This window comes from Etheostoma cragini, chromosome 22 (assembly GCF_013103735.1).
Source record: "Etheostoma cragini isolate CJK2018 chromosome 22, CSU_Ecrag_1.0, whole genome shotgun sequence".
In the NCBI taxonomy this organism is placed as follows: domain Eukaryota; kingdom Metazoa; phylum Chordata; class Actinopteri; order Perciformes; family Percidae; genus Etheostoma; species Etheostoma cragini.
The window spans coordinates 20,069,111-20,086,359 of record NC_048428.1 but is presented as its reverse complement, the minus strand read 5'-3'; the positions used below and the strand labels follow the sequence as shown (position 1 = coordinate 20,086,359).

Below are 17,249 nucleotides of genomic sequence, written 5' to 3'. Positions count from 1 at the left end.
GCTGCCCCCGCGACCCGATACCGGATAAGCGGTCGAAGATGGATGGATGGATATATATATATATATATATATATATATTAACTTGTGTGGTGTTCAAATTTTTGTTACACAGCCAATGTTCCCAGGTCTGGTGGACACACCACATTATTAGGCTTTACAATCAATTAAGACGTAACAATTAACAGATGTTTACTTTAGCTCAATTACCAATGATTCATACATCATTTATGGTTCATATTTGCAATTTACCCCTGTGAGATCACATTTGTACTGTGTACAGTCATTGAAAACTAGTTTTTTTATGTTCTTTACAGACAATGAGGCCAAAGTGTTTGAGTAAGAAGAAATACAAATTAGCATCATTTGTCTTTTATCAAACATTGAAAACGGGTCCCAGAGACCCGAACACCACACAAGGGTTAAAAGATCGGGATGGGATCGGGAGTCAAAAAAAGCTGATCGGGATGTCTGTATTTAGTCGTGCAACAAACATGTACTTGTTTGTTAAAAGGGTATTGTAAAAAGCTTGATTCATCCAACATCATCAGTGCCCCGTGAAATAGACTGTGGAAACCTCGACATAGAAGTCTCGCTGGCCTTTAAGACATCCATCTACGAGGACACCGGGGTTTAATCAAAGCAATTACTTCCACCGAGATGCCAGAAGAGAAGCAGTCCGCACGACTGTCACCTTTGTTTCACAGATCCGCCAGCTGCAACTACCTTGTTGTTCCATACAAAAATAGGGAAGAGATGACTACTAATGTTCCTGATTGAGTTTACTAAGACCTCACTGCCTTTTTATAGCCAACTAATTTGATCTTACACCAGAGCCCTGCTATTTCCTGACATTAGATATTTTTCAGTTTAATGGTGAGCATTGTTAACATGTTCATTTGGGTTTACATCAAACCCTCTCCGTAGGAAAGTAAATAGAAATACAGTGAGTTAGTTATTTGATAATGTCATCCAGTATCACTGCTTTGGCATTAAAATTGACTCTGCATGTTCTTTTTCCCTAGGTACATCGGTTGTCACCGTGACTGCCAATGATGCTGATGATCAAACTTATGGGAACAGTGCCAAGCTGGTATATAGCATTCTACAGGGACAACCGTATTTCTCTGTGGATTCTGAAAATGGTAAGCAGAACCCAGCAAGAGCTCTTGGATGCAAGTCTGTAAACAGATCTCTCGCACTGCAACAAGTCTTTTATGAGAATCAAATCAAATGAAAAAAAAGATTGTACTCCACTAAACTGAAAACCAACGGTTAGGAAGACATCACTGAGATGTCTTGTTTCAGCTGAAATGTAAATTATGTAGATATTGTTTTCTTCAAATAGTTTATTTCATTGTATCTTTTAACTTTAAATAATTATTATCATATATAGATCTGGATTGGTTTGCAGCTATTCTCCTTCCTACATTCATAGTAACTACTAGCTGGTTTCAAATTATTGAGGTTCTAAATTGGGTGGCACCAGTCAAGTAATGTCTTAGCTACTACATTTTTCTGTAAAGTGTATGTTATGTTTTTAGTTTGGTTTGTTTCAGCAGGATTGTTGAATAACTTGGCCACATTTTCATGGAACTTCATGGAAGTGTGCAGCATGGGCCAGTAAGGAACAAACTGCTTTTTCAAATAGAGATATCTACATTATTTACTGCCATTATTGCTGCCAGATACTGCCATTATTTCCAAAATCAAAACATTTGATTTGGAAACAGGTGGTCCCAAACCAGAAGTGGGACCTTATTCATTACTGGTGCTATATGATTGGAAAGGCTTCACTTGCAGTCAACTTTGGTGGTCAAAGTGAATTGAAAGACAAATCATCCCACTCTGAAGACCTTCAACCAACCAACTGTCAGACATCCAGCCCTCCAGCCAGCCTAACAGCCTGTCAATCACTCTGTGTGTCTGTTATACACTCAAATGAATAGTCAAGATGCCAGGCCACAAGATAATCTTTCTGTGGGTGAGCAGGCTTATACACGCACCTCCTCAGGCAGCCAGACGTCCTGGGAAGAGAGCAGCATTAATGGAGACTTTGAGACTCTGAGATGCAAGCTTTTAAGGCAAACCTCCATAAAATTAAACAAGCTACTTTGACTGAAAAAGACTGTGAAAATGTCGATTGCGAAGTTACTGAAGTGAGTTTCTTAATTCTGTCTGATTTGTGGAGTGGGGTGGCTGTGGCTCAGTGGTAGAGTGGTCGCCTGCCAATTGGAAGGTTGATGGTTTAATCCCACCAACCTTCCGATTCAAACTGTCCTTGGGCAAGACACTGAACTTAGAGTTGCTTCCAATACGGCTCCATTGGAGTGTAAATCTGTGGGAGTGTTTATCTGATGAGCAGGTGGCACCTTGTACAACAGTGGATGAATGGTGAATGGTTCCTGTACAATGTCTGTAAAAATGCTTTGAGTAGTCGTTGAGACTAGAAAAACGCTATATAAGGACAGTCTATTTACATTTCAATTGCATGCATATTAACATGCAACTTGAATTGTCGCCGAGTTGATCCAAGAACAGCATATGTTGCATTTTGATCATTGTAAAAGACAAATTGGTCCATATGCTACTCAGTTGTTACTTCTAGAAGTAACTAGATGTAAATTATTATAAACTAAGCCCTACAAAATAACTACTCTGTGTGGTGCAACCCGTTTTAAGTATGCCGACACTTTGATTTAATATACTGTACCTTTATTACTGTTATTACTACGTCCAGTTTGATCTTACAAACAGCTGGTGCAACCGGCTCATGCAGCTTTATTAGTTTTCAAGAAGACTACACTGATAGAAGTGCTAACATTCCTTTAACTATTTTACTCTGGATTTCTTGTATATGCAACCACGTATTGATGGTCGTATACTGCCTTTGACTCAAAAAGCTTAAAAGGCAAAGCCTTTTTAAGCCTATACTTCCATTATTTATTTGCAGCATGTCTAAAATTAGATGCAAGTAATGTCTGACATTCTGTGCTTACTTGCTGTCTTACTAATATGTTGATGAGACAATGTCAGTTTTATTTGTGGGTGTTCGGTTCAGAGTAAATAGCCCTGTGACACGGTTAGCTTGGAGCAGAGATAAATGGATGTCAAAGCTACATCCCAACATCGGGAAACTGTCTTGTTTACTCGTTGGATGTGTTTATTTAACATGGACAAAAGAGATGGAACACTTTCATTCACCATACAGCTTTAGGCAGTGGATCTGACCAAAAACAAGTGGGCACAATTTACATGCAGCAACCCACAAGTAATCTTTGACCAAAATGCCTTTTTTGCTTGACATCCTGAGTCTTGAGTGTGGTTGGGTTCAAAGTCCTGCGTTTTTTAGGGACATCCATCCCCACCACCTCCTACGACTTACATAAACTTCTGATGCTAGAAAAGCGTTGCCAGGGAACATAATCCAGGCAGCAATTACATTTCCTCTCAATGTGTAATTGGCAAACCCAATTAGAAGTATATAAATGCAATTTTCTAGGAGACATGGTTGAAACACAGGATTGGAATTGATCTTAATCTTATCTAATTTTCAGTAAGGCAGCGCATACATTTCCAAATGAAGCTTTCCTCTAAAATGGCAAACGGGGTGGAAAGAATGCAATTTTTTTCTCCAGGAACCATCAAGACAGCCCTGCCTGGCATGGACAGGGAAGTCAAGGAAAACTACCAGGTTGTGATCCAGGCTAAAGACATGGCTGGACAGATGGGCGGGCTTTCAGGGACAACTACAGTCAGCATCACCCTCTCCGATGTGAACGACAGTCCGCCACGCTTCGCTAACCGTAAGAGGCCTTTAGCCCTGTGCCATAATGCTTTGTAACAGACTTTTAAACATGAGGGAACTTTAGTTACAAAAAAAAACAATAGTTTTTCAATAGTGTTTCAATTGTGTTTCAATAGTGAAATTGTCTCATTGCCTGCCATGTACAGATGCCTTCCGTGTGACAGCTGTGGAGTCGACAGAGATTGGAGGGGCCATCGGCCGTATTAAGGCTGATGATCCAGATGTTGGGCGTAATGCTGAGATGGAGTACAGTATCGTTGGGGGTCATGACACCTTCAACATTATCACTGACCAAACCACACAAGAGGGAGTCATCATAATCAAAAAGGTAACATTTTTGGTAATTTGCCTTTCCTTTTATCCACCATATAGTCTTCTTTCATGTATTACACGGCTTCTGCTTTGTAGACTGCAACCGGCATCAAACTGTGGGTACTGTGTCGTTTAACTATTTAACTGATAATGCCTGTCCAGTCAGGCAAACACTTCCAATGAAAAGTGACAGGTTTTCATACAGCTACCACAAACAGCCTTCAACACATGCTGAAGTGTTTCAAGGAAAGCCTTTCAACATAAAACATTTTTACTAATACATCAAAAAAAAAACACCTGAACAGAAAATATGTATTTTAAGCTCAAGGCAAAATTCAGATAAAATTTTGATTGTTTGTTCTTTTATAGTATGTCAACATGCTTCTTGTTGAATGAAATACCAGCTAATTCCATATTTTACAAACCCACCATCATCATTTCTGTAGTAGTTGTCTTTATTCTTGACAGCAGGAGTTTCTCTTCACAATTTAGTGTATGTTTTAATTGCAACAACTGTAAATTTGAGCTGCCTTCTATTTTTTTTATCTCGTCTCAATATGTTCATGTAACTTCATAGTCGTGTTTCAGATTTGAAAAATCCGTGTGATAACGGTTATTCATGTAAGGAAGAGACATGGTAGAATTTATTTTTGAACAGTAAAATCAGATACCCTAAGTCTGTGAAATGAAAAATACAAAGTGGTAATTTGCAAGAAACTCTTTTTAGTTCTCCCCCTGAGATCTTGCAAGATCAGTATTCCCTACTTTGATTTGTAACTTAGAATTTAGAGTATGAATAAGATAAAGGCAGACAAAGGAAATGCAATGAATCGCTTATCAAAATCCTGCGGGCGGTCTGTTGTTATGGAACGGACTACAGCTTGACTTCTGATGCTCTTTCATCTCCAGGCACTGGATTATGAAAATAAGAGGGACTATGAGTTCAGAGTGGAGGTGAAAAACACCTACTTAGACGCAAGGTTCATCCAAGGTTTGCAATTCAAAGACTACGCCACAGTCAAGGTAACAGTAGAGGATGTCGACGAGCCTCCGGTTTTCACCAGGAACCCTTACATCATCGAGGTGCACGAGGACACGGCTGCTGGCAGCTTCGTCGGTGTGGTGTCGGCCAGGGACCCGGATGCTGACAACAAGCCAGTCAAGTATGCTACAAGACACAGCCAGAAGTGTTAAGACCTTAAAACAGTGCCCCACTCACAAATCCCTTCCCTACCTTTGTCACACCAAAGTCATTCTCCTTGGGAATTATCTCCTCACTATTTACTAAATTTAGGAATTAATCAATGATCTGTTAAGCAGAGATTTCCTTACCAACCAAGTGCACATAATTTGTTATTGTGGTAATGCAATTGTTTCAAAACTCATTGTCCCAGCTGTAATTATAGTAGTATAAAAATCAATAAGAAAACAAGCAACACATGGTGGAAATAAAAAGTCTCTTCTTATCAGCTCTTTCAGCAGGATGATGAAATTGTGCCCACTTGGCTAAATCTAATCCATCAGCCTAACCATGTGTCGGTATGAGTGTGGAGGGGGTGGGGGTGGGGGTTGTGGGTATTATTCATGGGTCCCTACTGGTTATTTCCCTGTGGAAGATGGCTGTGAAGTGAATACAAACACTGTTTATTTCCCAGAATTATGTAAGCCTTCAGTGGCACTGCACAAAGTCAAAGAGCCTAATTTGCTGTATCGATTCACACAGCTCAGTACCGTCATTCAGAACATATGGCGCCTGCCCGTCTCTGACAAAGAGGTATGCCACTCTCGGCCCACGCCACATGGCGTATTGTGTTGCATATTCAAATTTCGGTGGAATATGAAAGTTGACTATGACAAATGAGCAGGTACGAGGAAAGATGCATCGTCCTTTGACAACAGGGAGCGTGCAATAAATATTTATTTTGGATTCAACTGATGTACTGTGAAAAGTACATTTTGTATTGTATAAAGTAAAGGAGGTATGTTTGTCTTGTGAAGAGAGAAAACATAACTGCACTGCTTACGTGCAATATTACAGGTATGCAAATATCAGAGATATAAGTTGCTACATGTACACAGGTCAAGGCGTGTTGTTTTCATTACATGTCTGCACTTTATTCTTTCAGATACTCCATTGATCGGCATACAGATCTAGAGAGGCTGTTCAACATTGATTCTGTGAATGGCACTATCACAACACTGAAAGCATTAGACAGAGAAATGTCCAAATGGCACAACATCTCCGTGGTGGCCACTGAAATAAGTATGTTTTGTGTTTTATGTTGCAATTCCTAATATATGGCCTTTACTGACTTTTGTCAAAATGCTTCTTTATTTTTAATTCTTCAAAAGAAAAAACATGCTGTCATTCATTTGTTTCAGATAACCCACGTCAGACAACTCGAGTGCCTGTGTTCATCAAGGTGTTAGATGTCAATGACAACGCCCCTGAGTTTGCAATGTCCTATGACACATTTGTCTGTGAGAACGTCAAAGCAGGACAGGTGCTGAAAATTCACGAGCTTATACATGACATTGTTTGGCTTATATTATCATTCAAACAAAGGTTCAGGTTTATTATCAGTTCTCAGTATTGGGACGATATATCGACTGTTATACGTAATGTTGCTGAATTATCAATAATGTCATTAGGACTGGATACCGAATGTAATACTGTTTAGGCCCAGACCCAAATGCCTCCTCAGTATCAAGTATTGAAAAATGCCTCCTTAGGTTTCAATACCTAAGAAGAACATTTCTTCAGCATCCGTGACCCAATCAGCATGCATCATGCTTCTACTAAGATCTAAAAATGCTGCTGATTGGATGTCTAACGTTACACATTATTAGGACACGTAGGAAAAACTCTACGTTACGCAGAGAGACTGGGCACCCGTAGTAAGAGCTGAAAATAAAAGGATTTGTGCCATAATGCAATTTACTTGTGAAAGAAATTTATTTATAAAGATTTCATAAAATTGGTATCTAACAAAATATATTGTTCAGGAACCGGTACTGAAGTCACGGTATTGTTAAAAAAAATTTGAAAGATACCCAGCCCTACATATATTATCATTTAATATAGGTCCAGATAGGGCTGCACAATTATGGCCAAAATGATAATCACGATTATTTTGATCAAAATTTTGAATCGAATCGACCGTCGAATGCCGGACACATGTCGTGTGTTTGAAATGTCGGTATCTTCATTGCGCTGCATTTTTATGAACTATGATAATCTGGCCATGGGTCACATCCTCACCCAGGTCCAGCAGCTCCGTCTCACACGCTGTTACTCTACCAACTGAAGTTAGTTGCATTCAATAACTTCTCCTGTGTTATTCGCCGTGGCGGCCACGATATCAGAGTATTACTCGCGGCAACACTGGTACAAATACAGGTTTGCCCCTCATACTTAACCATACAGCTGTGTTAATAAAATAAATAAAACTGTAGACAAATGTCAGAAGTGTTGACCGGTGCTGTGTGGCGGTGCCGCGAGGAGAGTAAGAGGAGAGAGAGCAGAGGAGAGATCCAACACAGGCACGGCTTTAGAGACGAAATGGTCATATCACGCAAAATTAAACCATATCCATATAAACAGAATTGCAGCGGATGTGAGGACATTAGCAACGGTGCGGCCTAGAGGAGCTAGCAGCTAACAGACGCTACTAGCACCAACTAGCACTGGTCACCGCTGTTGTCTGAATAACAACACCGACGGGACATAATGTTGCGTTTACTGGTAAACTGGTAAACCTTGAGACCGACGTATCACCGACTGCTATCTGTTGAGTGTTTCTCTCGTTACTCTGTCCTATGTGACTGTCTCCATCTAGATACTAAGCTGCGCGGTGCAGGAACAACTGACTGGCTCATGATCAGACGGTAGTAGCGGTAGATGAGCTATGCAAAAAAAAAACGGAGCATTCTATGAAATGACGCTTAAAAAAAAAAAAAAACGCTCGATCACGCAAATTTGATCGTGGGAAGTCTAAACCGTGATCGCGGTTAAAATTCGATTGAGTAGTAGTAGTCATACATAACAGATGTGTGTCAGAGGTGGGTAACCACCAGAATATGCACAAATACATGCATGACCTTCAAGTACATTAACTTGGAAGTAGAGCCCGACCGATACATATTGGACTGTCAACCATGTTATGAGCTTTGGTGTTGCATAGTTTGTCCAACAGAGGACGCTCTACATTGTCCCTGTTGGCAACACTGATTATTTTTTTGATAATGTGTTTTTGTTCAAAGGACTTTAAGTTTCATATCTTAAGATTGTATTTTTAAACATTGTATTTATCTGAACTTTACTATATTTTGATTTTCCTCTGTTCTGTTTTGACAATAAAACAAATTATTATATTATTTTTGTGAGAGCTCATAAATAACTACAAATAACTTATGTTAGGGAAATCTGTTTTGTAGCGCGTTCCTGGATTTATATTGGCCAATATATTGGAATATCAGATTTTTAAATAACCAAATATTTGTATCGGTATCAACCTTAAAAATCTTTCAAAAACCTTTATCGGTTGGGCTCTACTTGAGTGCCGGTAACACATGTTGTTATTGCGAGGCTGTGGTCTAAGGAGAACCGTTTCCTATGTGAGGAAAGCGTTTTCAATCGTATTGGGCAAAATGTCAACCAGAAGTTAGCAGTGATCATCTCTCAGTCACTTGCTGACATTTCCAGAGGAAGTGTCTGCATCCACAATGCTCACTCCATGATGCACGTGGTGCATACTGACAGATCTGTTGGGGCGCAGTCACTCACACTAAAGCCATGTGATTATAGCTTTGGAGTTTCGAGAGACATCAGATCCCTTAATTGTCTAAACACTCCTCACTAATTGCACATTTGTTTGCAATATATCTGATTGGCGCCAGTTAACTCTCAGTGAATGTTGTTTTTAGCATCTAGACAGTCCTAGCAATAAGCTATATTGGATAAAAATGTATACATTTTGAATAAGATCATGAGTTTTAGACTATATACTTTCAGATTTCCGAGTTTTACAAGCTTCCATGTGTTTTCTCATCCTTTGTTTCTCCGCAGCTGATTCAGACCATAAGTGCTGTTGACACAGATGAACCCCTTGTGGGACACAAGTTTGTCTTTAGCATCAGTTCCACCAATCCAAACTTCACAATTGTTGATAGGGAAGGTAAGATACACATATTTAAATCCTTCCCCTTGTACGTTCAAATAAAATGTTAAATTGTAATTTGTTCAATTTCAGTCTTGGTTGATTTTTTGATCAGTGAAATGGAGATTGAGATTATTCAAAAAAAGTGCTGTAACTTTTCACAAAACTGTATAAAATCCCTTTATTTGAGTAGAACGTCTTACGCACTTCCATTGTGCGATTGCAGTCTTTTGATGGTCTTGGAGTTGTGGCAGAATTCAATTTATAGAAGAGCCATCATGAAAATCAGCCTTTGGACAGTCATCCCACATCCATCCTGCCTTGTGTTACAGACAGTTCCTTGGGTCATACGATGAAAAATATGTTAATAAAAAAGTAGTTATGCTCACAACCCTTCTTAGAGAGAAAGAATGGAGAAGCCATTAAGCAAGCTTGCGGTAACATATTGCACAACTTCAAATGCTGGATCTGCATATTCCCTCACCATTTAGTAACTGATTCAGTATGCCTAGTCATTCAGAATGAATATTAACTCAAGATCCTCACTACTGGGGTGTATCACAGTAGACAAAATAAAAAGACTGCAGCAGAAGCTTAAAAGAGTGGAAGACTGAAAAATTCTACCCCAAGTGGAATTTGACAAACAAACTTTGGACTTTAATTAGTTTCTCATGAGTTTCCATGCATAACCACTTTGCTTATGTCCTTATACAATGAAGACATGAATATATGATTACTCATTAAGCTGTGTTTATTCCAAAACGTAATTCTTCAAAAAATAACAAGTTGTTACTAGTATGCTAAGCGTTTGTTTTAATTCCTATAGAGATATCTTTAATCACGACCCCAGTAATTCTAAATGGCCACTGGAAGTTATCACGACTCGTCTGTCACACGCTATAAAGAAAAGGAAGTAAAGATTGCAATTCTTCCCTGTATGATCACTTAGGTGAGCGGAAACATTTTATTAGTGACAAGCTTTACCCATTTGCATCGTTCCACAGATAACACTGCCAATATCCTGACGCGGAGGGGAGGTTTCAGCCGGCGTGAGATGAGCATGTACTTCCTGCCTGTAGTGATCTCAGACAACGACTACCCGATTCAAAGCAGCACCAGTACACTGATCGTGCGCGTGTGTGCTTGTGACAGCCGTGGAAACATGCAGTCGTGTAACCCCGAGGTCCTGCCCTTCTCAGATGGTCTAACAACTGGAGCTCTGGTGGCCATCCTGCTCTGTGTTATTATTCTCCTCAGTAAGTCCCCTGTGTATGAGCATGTGTATGTGCATGTATGTGTAAGTGACGATGCATATTGCTTCTTGTTTAAAAAAAACTGTTCTTTAATGTAGGTAGAGTCCAGAATCAAAAATCACATAATGGGTTCACAGGGCTTTTTCAAGTCAGTACAACATATAGCTACCCCATCCCCCTGTTACCTACTGTTGCTATGAATGTTAAGCTTTCCATCTAGGCATAGCACATTATGCATTTTATACTAATAATGATGGCTAGACAGACGGTCAACTAGCTGGCTAGCTAACTAACTAACTAGATGATTTTTAAAGGTATGGTTCTTTTGTAAAAAATGGTTCAGGAGCAGGCATCTCATTTCTAGCCAGCCACCTTTGATGTTGATGGCTGGAATGAGAACTTTTGCTAATTAACTTCTAATTAGCTAATTGTCTTCTTGAGTGTGCTGAATACTCTGTCTCCAGCTGACGTTTTATGTTTCGAGCCGACTCTATAAAAGACATTATTTGTAAAAATGTTATTTCAAAATGTTTGGGGTTTTAATGTTTTAAAACCCCAAATAAGGGATACGAGAGGGTCCCGAAAGTGAAGACGACACAAGGGTTAAAGGACATATGATGAGGAAGCCCGTATAACCGATCCTATGGATCCACTTGACTGCTGAATGTGGAGACCTTGTACACAAAACAGTTACAACACATAACTGGTTAAATTTTAAATGACAATTGCACACAGAGTTTCAGCTTCTCCCCTCTGCGCGGAGCTTTTTGATCCCTAGGTGTAGAACAAAGACACAAAAACAGTTTTGTTCCCACAGCGATTACACTAAGGAATAAATAATAGCTATACTTTGCACAGATGTTTATTTGATGTTGCTTTTATTAATATTTAGTTTATATCAATATTTAAGTACAATCTGGACCCGTGAGAACCTTTTTAATTCTAAACATGAATTATAATTTCTTATTTTCCATTGTCTTATGTTGAATGATGTGTGATATGTGCCTCGGTTTGTTTTTTGTGTGAATGAGGACTCCACTGTGTACAAAAAAAGTAACTTAAACTTGAAAACTGAGGCTATATCTTATGTCCCAGGCCAAAAAAATCTGCATCCTTACCAATCAACGTAGTTGATTACGTGTATACACGTAAATACAGAGCAGTTTTGTTCTTGTTTGGCAGGGTAGCAAGTCAGCCTTAGAAGCATAGATGGAAGCTTCCATTTAAAAATGTTGTTACTATTTGACAACATAGAGATTGTACAGTGTCTAAGGATACCACGTCTCATTTACAAGAGATAATACATGATTCTAGAATCACTGTTCAATTCCATCAATTCCAAAGATGTTACCTCCTGCTAATTTCAAACACGTCCCTTTCTTTGTGACAGTGATTTTTTCCGAACAGCGATCTACATTACGCTGAAGTCCCTTAACATGGGTGGCTTGTAAGCACTACGGACGCACATGTCCCTATAGTCCACATCGACCTCCATTGCTACCGTGACTCTGCTCAGAATCAGCTGTCGTTTTAGCTTAACAACTCCTGAACTCTTATTAGGAAAAGAGCCAGATGAAGAATTTTAATGACCACAGCATACAGTGTTATGTTTTAATGTTCTTTTTTTTTTTTTTTTAATGGTGGTTTGCCTTGTATGGCGGGGACTAGGGCTGGGCTATGTATCGATGTATCGATGTCCCAATATGAGATTAGATATCATCTTAGATTTTGGATATATTGTAATATTGTTATATGGTAAGTGTTACCATATAACTTACCTGGTTTTACAAGCTGCATTACAGTAAAGTGATGTCATTTTCTGAATTTACCAGACTGTTCTAACTGTTCTATTATTTACCATTAAATCATTTCTGGAGAATATTTACCAAAAATCTCATTGTGTAAGTAACTTTTTGTTAAAGCACCAATAGTCAACCATACAATGTGGTCGCAATATCGACATTGAGATATTTGGTCAAGAATATTGTAATATTTGATTTTCTCTATATCGCCCAGCCCTAGCGTGGACACATGAGACATGTACAACTCACACTACAGAAAGGCCCTATTTTCATTTGCTCCATGCTGCAGCTAATTTAAGATGCCAAAGTCAATAACATGAGCTCAGTTGGTAGAGAGTGCGTCCATATATAGAGGTCTACTCCTCGACGCAGTGGGCCTGTGTTTGACTAAGACCTGCGTCCCTTTGCAGTGTGTCATTCCCCTTTTCTCTCCCCTTTCATTTCTTCAGTTTTCCTGTCAATAAAGGCCTAAAAATACCCCAAAAATAATCTTAAAATCAATAACATGGCCCAGATTGAGTGAACAGTGAATACTTCTGCTATAACAAGGTCTATCATTACAAACATGATATTGATTTAAAGCTGTCCCAACTCTCTGCAATCAATAAAATGTTGCTGCAGATGTGCATTCATGGCAGGAGTCCCCACCCTGGCTGGCACCAGCGTAGCATCTTAGTTTATTAAAACAATTATTTTGACATGAAACATTTGCAATGTACTCACATGAATGAGCATGCTACCCATAGTTAAGCTTGGATCTTTAATCGTAGTCATCTTTAATCTGAGGAATACTGCATTGATTTTTGGCAGATACAAACCGTACGCCCACGCATCCACCCTGAAGCTTTCCCTGGGCGCTTAAACATGTCACGCTACGGTACTTCCACCTTGGCTTCTGAGAGAGGACGGTAATTATGAACAGGACCACAAGGGGGTAACTGCCGAGAAAACACAACAAATAAGCAATATAAGGCATTTAAACAAAGAACCAATGCCGTTGGTATGTCAACGCAGCGGTATCAAGGACACTGCAGTCATATTCAACATTTCTGTCACCTGCTGCAAAGAGCTACAGGAGGTTTTGTGTTAGGGTCCTTTCAAGCATGTCCAATCAAAGACGGGTCACAGACATTCTGTTATACACAGCAGTTGTCCCTCAGAATAGTACTGTGGTTCTTAGCTCCATTTATCTGGAAAATAAATCCACTCAACAGAAAGATAGGTAGGTTGCATGTTACTTCCCGACACCCTAAAGCACCACTTTAGCCCTCCTCGTGATCTAATGCAGTATCTAACAGCATACAGGGCACAATCATTTTACCCAGCCAAAAACAGAAATGTGTAGTGCTTATTGTCAAGGGCATTTCGATAAGTAATGGATTGGAGTCATTCAACTTTACCCCATAGGCTAAGCTTAGTGCTTGATAGGAGCATTTATGACACAGGGACTTTGATTCCTTGCATACTGTTGAACTGTTCAATAAAACTGTCCTTGTGAATGTGTGTGTGTGTGTGTGTGTGTGTGTGTGTGTGTGTGCGCGTGCGTGCTGTCCTATCTAAGAGCCTCTAACTCTTTCCACGTGTCAAATTTGAACCCCCTTCTGCCTGTCACAATCTCGTTTTTTTTGTAGTTTGCCATTGGATCTGCACCCTGACTAATTTAGTAACACAAGCAGATTGGTATTGACCAGCTTTTCTTCCATCTGCTTGATTTACAGTGACTCCAAATTTTAAATTGGGTGTCTGGCGGTCGGCAGATCTTCTCTCAAATATCGAGTGTTACTGAAGGTTAAACGCCATGCTTTCCTCTTCAGCAAAATATCATGACATCTGCTCATTATCTAACACTTTTCACGCTTGAACCCTCGTGGCAGACTGTCTCATTCACCTCTGCTTGACTCCAACAGGCAGGCGCTGAGCTAGAACGGCTGTCCCTATCTGGTCCTGCTCATTGCAGCCCTCTGCTCTGTCTAAAAATGTGGCACTGGTCAGTTTATAAGGACCTTAGAAACAGCCACCTCCACCCCCATACAACCCATGTTGAATGCATTGTAATTAACACTCAGGCAGGAGGCAAATATAAAACTACAGTTCCTGCTGGTAGGACAGAAAAGGTAAAGGAAGGAGAAGGAAAGGAGCACATGCAAAGTAGGATTTACGCTTGTCCTGACAGAGATTGCTTCCGCTTTTTTTCCTGAAGAATTATGGCTTTATTTAGAAACTTGCTACAGTGCCACTCTCCGGAAACATGCTCACTCTGCAATATATGACTGTCTTTAGCTGCTGAAAAAGAATCAACGAGATGAGATAAGGCTGTGTGCTGAAGAGAGCAAAAAAGGATCCTCTAACCACTGTGCATTTCAAACAGTGAATGTTCCATTCAAAGGAAAAATAGAAAGGGAAAGCTTTTTCACTGCATCTTTAATAATGGGAGGTGAATGCCTGAGGCAATGTGGGGGATTTGTCACTGGTAGCAAATGTGTCTCCCCTCTGCGCTTCGGCTCCCGTGTGCTCTTTAATGCATGACACATGTTCGGAGGCACACATCTTATGCTGCGCTTTCTCTCCCTGTATTTCCCACTGTTTTTGTGTAGTGATCGTGGTGATGTTTGCTGCCCTGAGGAGACAGAGGAAGAAGGAGCCTCTGATCATCTCCAAAGAGGATGTCAGAGACAACGTCGTCAGCTACAACGATGAAGGGGGCGGAGAGGAGGACACTCAGGCCTTTGATATCGGCACGCTGCGCAACCCAGAGGTGATGGATGCTAACAAGCTGCGCAGGGACATCATACCCGAAATGCTGTTTCCCTTTCGGAGGACATCACCTATAAAGGATAACACGGATGTCAGAGACTTCATTAGCGGGAGGCTTCAGGAGAACGATTCTGATCCAACAGCGCCCCCCTATGACTCCCTGGCCACGTATGCGTATGAGGGCAGTGGCTCACTGGCAGAATCCCTCAGTTCACTGGAGTCGGTTGCCACTGAGGGTGACCACGATTATGATTACCTCAGCAACTGGGGACCACAGTTCAAAAAGTTGGCAGAGATGTACATAGGGAAGAGCCCCGACAGAGAGACCTAGACAGAGACACGATGGTCTCTCTTTTTCCAAGCCCATTTTTTTCCTATCTGTTTATCTAGCTAGCTAGCTAGCTAGCTAGCCTTGCAGCTATTTGTCTAGTTAGTTAGTTAGCTAGCCAGCTAGTTGACCGTCTGTCTACCTATCTATCTATCTATCCAGCTATCTATCTGTTTATCCGTCTAGTTTGCTAGCTAGCTAGTTTGCTAGTTAACTGGTAGTCTGTTTGAATCTCACATGTGTGCGTGCGCACACAAACACACACAAAGACAGCAATTCCTGCAATCCCCTTGTGGATGCTTAAAGGGAAATCAACACTTGAACTGAGTTGAGCTTTCTCATTAATGGAGATAGAGTATAATTCTCAAAGTGTTACTGTTTTTGGTCATAATCAGTAAAGATGCCTTTGAATTTTAGGATTTTTTTGTGAACTATGGTGTGGACAATGTGTTTTGTAATTGACCTGAGAGATAGTAGTATTGTATACTATCAATGTTTAATGGCATTGGACTGGGTTTGGGTGGGTGAGAGATGGAGTCAAGTGGTTTTTCCAGCCACCTCCATTAAATACTGTAAATGTACAAAGTGTTTTTAATGATGGACATCCTATACGCTATTTGCTATCTTTGTTTGACAAGCAATGTTCATGTGAGTGGTTGGTGCAGTTTATTTGTCAAACTGTGGATTCATTTCATCATATAGGTGTAATATGTAATGGAAAGTGTATGTTGTAGGAAAACTGTCATACACTGACAATTCATACTGTTTGAATGCTGAGTCATATTGTTTATATTTATATTTTTATACTTATTTTCTTAATAAAATTATGTAAAAAAAAGAGTCAGCTACAGTTTCAGTCCATTGTCTTTATGTGTAGTTTTTACAAGGCTGTTGCTGTAGATGTATCCATGTAAAAACGACAATGTGTCCTGAAGAAAAGCAAGCATCCAAATGTCATGCAGTTTGTGTGTTGGGAAAACATTTCCATAGACTATAAAAATCAATGGAAAGGTGGTTGATCAAAACATTTACAGAGCTGTCTAGGTATGCAGTGGGATCATACAGGCCAGTGAGATGTATCAAAACTATTAGGCCTAGGTCAGTATACATGTTGGGGATTACAGAACAGCATTGCATTTTCAGTTGCTTCTTCTTTTATCTTGGTTAGTCTTGTTACACGTTTTAATTTTCAGACTAAAACACATAGGGTATAACATGTAAAGAGTAATATAAAAGAAAAGTAAAGTAAGGCCTCTGATCTCTATTTATCTATTTTATATCAACATTGTAATAACTCATTTTGCTTGGCTGAAAACATCACATTACCTTGAAAATCTGGCTGTCTTGTTAGGATAACCACATTGCTCCTGAAGTTGACAAGCTGCCAACTTGGGTTTTGACAGACAAATATCCCTACAGAGTTGAAATGTAGTAAGTAATGCAGTGCTATGTATACTCGTCAGTAGATGTATTTTGTATGCAGATTTAAGATTAATGTTATCTGTATTTGTAGCAACATTTAAGTTCCAGGACATGGTGCATTGCCCATCTATAGTGCATCTCATTTTGACTGAAATTTGACTTGGATATTCTCTCTTCTTCTTCAAAAACTGACTTTAAGAAGGAGGGTTGCATGTTGTCTATACCCATTGAGACATCACGAATGATACTTGAGGAGCAAGAGTTATTGTGTGGTACATTAATGATAAATTATCTCTCAACTGTGCGCTTGATGTTTACCGGGAAACCTAGCACAATACTCATTAAACAAACCAAAGCTGAACAGAACTGAAAGCCAGAAGAAAATCATGTTTCCCAACTTACAATATACTGAAC

At 39.7% G+C, this 17,249-nt stretch overlaps 1 protein-coding gene and 1 long non-coding RNA gene across 2 annotated transcripts in view; one reads left to right on the top strand and one right to left on the bottom strand.

Moving 5' to 3' along the window:
- LOC117938015 overlaps positions 1-159 on the bottom strand; it is a 20,799-nt gene extending 20,640 nt beyond the window's left edge. Inside the window, exon 1 of the long non-coding RNA XR_004655306.1 lies at positions 83-159. This is a non-coding gene — a long non-coding RNA (uncharacterized LOC117938015). The remainder of the gene's footprint in view (positions 1-82) is intronic.
- Positions 1-16,256, top strand: part of cdh10a (cadherin 10, type 2a (T2-cadherin)) — a 32,288-nt gene extending 16,032 nt beyond the window's left edge. Inside the window, exons 4-12 of the mRNA XM_034862330.1 lie at positions 1,023-1,142; positions 3,636-3,803; positions 3,952-4,133; positions 5,027-5,280; positions 6,244-6,380; positions 6,500-6,621; positions 9,186-9,294; positions 10,281-10,532; positions 14,926-16,256. Of these exons, the coding sequence (XP_034718221.1) occupies positions 1,023-1,142; positions 3,636-3,803; positions 3,952-4,133; positions 5,027-5,280; positions 6,244-6,380; positions 6,500-6,621; positions 9,186-9,294; positions 10,281-10,532; positions 14,926-15,416 (1,835 nt within the window). The 3' untranslated portion in view covers positions 15,417-16,256. The remainder of the gene's footprint in view (positions 1-1,022; positions 1,143-3,635; positions 3,804-3,951; positions 4,134-5,026; positions 5,281-6,243; positions 6,381-6,499; positions 6,622-9,185; positions 9,295-10,280; positions 10,533-14,925) is intronic.
- Positions 16,257-17,249: the final 993 nt, after the last annotated feature.